At 26.5% G+C, this 4,957-nt stretch overlaps 2 protein-coding genes across 2 annotated transcripts; both read left to right on the top strand.

The window, feature by feature from the left end:
• Positions 1-276: 276 nt before the first annotated feature.
• Positions 277-1,659, top strand: ENU1_169480 (zinc finger protein, putative; the record flags this gene model as incomplete). Its single annotated transcript, XM_008861098.1, has 1 exon — positions 277-1,659. One exon carries the CDS (start codon positions 277-279, stop codon positions 1,657-1,659), a length of 1,383 nt encoding a protein of 460 aa, XP_008859320.1.
• Positions 1,660-1,828: 169 nt separating this feature from the next.
• On the top strand, positions 1,829-4,841 carry ENU1_169470 (hypothetical protein; the record flags this gene model as incomplete). The annotated part of the gene is made up of 2 exons (XM_008861097.1): positions 1,829-2,260; positions 2,307-4,841. The coding sequence occupies 2 exons, from the start codon at positions 1,829-1,831 to the stop codon at positions 4,839-4,841; spliced, it is 2,967 nt and encodes a 988-aa protein (XP_008859319.1).
• Between the last annotated feature and the right edge of the window lie 116 nt (positions 4,842-4,957).

The following is a 4,957-nucleotide window of genomic DNA, read 5'->3' as shown; positions in this document are numbered from 1 at the left end:
TCCTACTGCTGTTAATTCAAAAGGAAAGAAAAAACCAGCATCATCACAAGTTGTTTAAACTTCAATTTATTGTTTACAATTTTATTATTTTAATTTTTATATTATAAAAGGAATAAAATAAATTAAAATTAAAATAAATAAACATTTCATTTTATTCTTTATTAATTAGAATAAAAGAAAGATGCTTAAATATGACAACCAACGAGATCGTGGCAAAAACGAGACAAATGATTTATGAAACCCTATAAAAACCCTAAAATTAAATAATTAAATAAAATGGCAACAGAACAACCAAAACAACCAGAAATTATTACTCTTTCAGCTGATAAATCACAAGTTACTGAGGTTCAAAGTCTTTGTGTAAATTGTTATAAACAAGGAACAACACGACTAATGTTAACAGAAATCCCTTATTTTAGAGATATTCTTCTTGCACATTTTCAATGTCCATACTGTCATTACGAAAATACAGAAGTTGAACAAACATCACCAATTCAAGATCATGGAATGAAGTTTACTCTTAAAGTAGAAAATGTCAAAGACCTTTCAAGACAAATAGTTAAGTCTGATCATTGTTCAATTAATTTCCCATCAATTGGATTTGAAATTCCATCAACAGCTCAATCAAGTAGTTTAAATACATTAGAAGGATTTATTGAAAATTCAATTGAAGCAATGAATTCAATTCTTGTTCAACTTATTCCAACAGGAGATGATTATAAAAAAATTAGTTCAGTTGTAGAGTCATTAAATAAAATGAAAAAAGTAGAAGAACCATATATAGTAGAAATTGATGATCCTTCAGGAAATTCTTTTGTTCAAAATCTTTGTGTACCAAAAGAAGATCCACAAATTAATACTCTTGTTTATATTAGAAACTTTGAACAAAATAAAGCTATTGGTTTAATTGCTGAAAATCAAACTGAAATTACACCTGCAGATATTGATTATGATGATAAAACTTCACGTCAACTTGTTCCTGAACATAAAAATGCTGCTGCTACAAGAACTGGATTACCTGATGCTATTGACCAATCTACTATCCCATCATCAAATAATGATATAGCAGAATTAGATGAAGTGTGTCAGTCATGTGGACATATGGCAAAAGTAAGAATGTTAATTACTCAAATTCCTTATTTCAAAGAGGTAACTATTATGGCATTTTCTTGTGATACTTGTGGATATAGATCAAATGAAGTAAAGTGTGGTGGTCCAGTTTCACCTAAAGCAAAAAAATTAACCTTTAAACCAAAAGACATTGATGATCTTTCAAGAAGTTTCTTAAAATCTGATACTGCTTCAGTTTCAATTCCTGAAGTTGGAATTGAATTACAACCTGGGACATTAGGAAGTAAATTTACTACTGTAGAAGGTTTTATTAAAGATTTAGCTGATAACTTTGAAAATATGCCATTTTTACATGGGGACTCAGCTGAAAAAGATCAAGAAGATAAGGTTGATGCTCTCGTTGTCAACTTAAAAAAAATGAGAAAAATGGAATTACCATTTACTCTTATAGTCGATGACCCTATGGCTAATTCATATATTCAAAATCCATATTATCCTGAAAAAGATCCATGTTGTGAAGAACTTGATTATGAACGTACAAATGAACAAAATGATGATTTAGGATTGAATGATATGGTCGTTGACTAAATTAATTATCTTAGTTAAAAGAAAAATATTTCAATTAACTATTTATATTAATTTTATTAATAAATTATGGTTTTATTCTTAAAATTAAATAATAGTAAGAAAATTATTAAAATATAGTTATAAAAAAATGAAAAAATAAAAAACTAAATAATTACTAGTTAATAGAAGAATGAATTATGAGCAAATTGTTATTGACTATTATACAACACTTGATAATAACAAGAGAAATAATGCTAAAAGTCAAATTATAGAAAAAATTAATAAAGATGAAGACATAGAACAATTAACTTTTTTGTTAACCCATTCTCATAACCAATATGTTTTAGCTTATGCTTGTTCAATATTGTCTGAAGCTATGCTTAATAACTCAAAATTATTTATTGGTAAATCTCTTTTCTTTCAAACAATTGCATTACAACTATATTCATCTACTTCGTTAAATGATAGGGCAATAAAAAATTTAGCTTCAAAATTCTTTGCTTCATGTGTAATTGGATGTTGGCAAATAGAGCATAATACACAAAATTTAGTAAATACATTGACTGAATTAGAATCAAAGAAATATAGTCTTTTTGCAGATATTGCTTTGACTTTAATAGAAGTTTGGATTTTTTAAATTAGATAATTAATAAGAGATTAACCAGTAGACATTTCGTTCATATCAAGACAAACCTAATTTCCCTAAAAAAATTATTGCTGATTTTAGAAATGGAGTGTTAATGGTTATTGCTAAATTAGCTATTAAAAATATTCAAATAAAAAATCCTGGTGCTGTTGATATTCTTGAGAGTGTCATGTTTGTTTGTAATGTTACTAAAACAGATGAAACAGATGAGACATCTACATTTTGTCCAACTCCAGAATTTCATAAATTATTTATGGAGTCATTAGATAACATTATTCAACAAATACCAACAACATTACCTTTAATAGACCGAATGTCATGTATTCAATCGTCATGTTTTTATGATTCAGATAATTTTGAAGGTTCAAGAGAGTGGTTTGTTCAGAAAATTATGAAAGTAGTAGAATTTTGTTTTTATCCATCAAATAATATTTCGTTACTTTCTATTGGAGCTAAGATATTAGTCCATCTTCATACAACACATCCACTTCATAATTATGTAACTCAAGAATTTATTGATAAAGTTGCTCAATGCACAGTGTTAATTGCATGTAATGGAAATGATAATGCATTATATGACATCTTAAGGTTTTGGGGAATTTATTCATTATATTCAAGTATTGATCCATCTTCAACTGATTGTCTTACTTCAATTTTTTGTAGGTTAGTATTATCTGATAATTCAAATTCATTAACAAGTGAAGAAGGAAGTCATTTTGGTACATTTGCTCGTAATGGATTAACTGTATTGATAAGTATGTATGATGTTTTGTTGACATATCTTACAACAGATTCAGTTACAATTCCAACATCACAAATTTCTTTTATACAAAAATTATATAATGCTATTCAACAAGCAAAAACAGATCGAGTTAATTATTTTGGAATTTTATCTAATTTGTTTCTTATTGCAGGTAACATAATTTCAGGAAGAGACCCAACAAGTCCAACATTTGTATCAGTGTATTCAGGGTTTGCATCAAAAATATGTACAATTTGTAAATTAGTTACTGAACAAATAATTCAATCAACTTTTGATAAAAATGAAGAAGATTCAGCATATGTTAAACTTCAAATATCAATTTTAACATTTTATAAAGCATATATTGTTAGTTCATTATGGGATGACTCAAAGAATTATCGATTTGATGGAATGTTAGTATTATATCAATCACCAAGTCAAAATGGAATAGAATTTTTTATAGACATGGTAGGAATTCTTTTTACATTAATTCCTTATTGGAACGGAAATTATAAAGTATTAAGTGAAACAATGAAGTTATTGGCAAAATTATTAAGTGCAAAAGAATATGCACTTCGTTTAATTGAAAGACCTCCACTAAAATATTTATTTCAAACAAATGCGTTTACAACTATTGATAATATTCAATTAAAAAATGCTAAAGAATTAATAGAAATCAGAACATTATATTTTACTGCATTAGGAATGTTATTATATAGTCTTCCAAGTAAATTTCATTTACAATTTTTAACTCAATTTTTAAGTCCTCATACTTATCAATTAATTGATATTAGAGCAATAGTAAAAACATCACACTCTTCTGTAGAATGTATACCACCTATATTTGAACATATTTGTGCACATAAAGATATTTATTTGGCTCTTCCTAATGAACCAGTAAATGGAGACAATTGGTATTTTTCATTAAAACTAATAAAACAAATTTCTATGGCAAGAGATTTTAGATATAATTATGCACCAGAATGTCCAACTGCATGTATACTATTCCATAGTATGTCGGGGCTATTAACAATGTTTTCACAAACTTCTATTCAACAATCATCAATGATAATGAGAAATACTAAAACAGTAGAATTTGATGCATTTATAAAAAATGCTACTGTTGGACTAGCAACGTCTGTATGGATGTTACAAAATAGTCATATCAATTTTGCAGCATTTAAATTGTATAATGATAATACTGTATCACTATTAATAAATTCAATGTGTGAATTTGCTATGATGTTAGAAAATGTAGTAGAAGTATATCCTAAAACAAAAGAAATTTTATTTGCTTTTGTAGAAACTATTTCAAAACAAGTAACGTCTTTACAATTAGAAAGTAATAAAGTGTTGTTTATTATTAAATGTGCTATAATTGCATTAAAACAAAAGAAGGTAAGTTCTATTGTAATGGGAAGTTCAACAATAGAAAATATGTTATTTGATTCATTTAAGAACAGAACAAAAAATTCATACTGTGCACAATTATTAAATGCTGTAGAGCCTTTAATAGGGGATATTCTCTTTAATGTCTTCGATAATTTATTCAATGAATTTGAAGCATGGACTTTAGAAAAATTAGTTTTTGGTATCATGGTTATTTATCCAGAAGTTTATACACAAACTCAATATCGAATTGCCATGGAAATTCATGAAAGTAAAAATCGAGAAAAGTTTCTTTCATTTTTCCAATCAATTACTTTATCAAATATTTCTGATTTAGATGTAATACAAAAAATTGATTTTGATTCTAGACTTCGTTCCTTTGTTGCTGAAATTAAACCATTATACCACAATAATTGTTTTGAATAAAATAAATTTATTTGTTTCACATTTTTTTTTATTTTCTTTTTTGATTATTTTCAACTTCAAAACCTATCTTTAAAAAGGAAGAATAGTAAAATAGAACCAAGAAAGAAGTGGAAAGA

This window comes from Entamoeba nuttalli, assembly GCF_000257125.1.
Source record: "Entamoeba nuttalli P19 unplaced genomic scaffold asmbl_7373, whole genome shotgun sequence".
Taxonomy (NCBI): Eukaryota; Evosea; order Mastigamoebida; family Endamoebidae; genus Entamoeba; species Entamoeba nuttalli.
The sequence above is the reverse complement of the archived record's forward strand: the minus strand, read 5'-3'. Positions and strand labels throughout refer to the sequence as shown.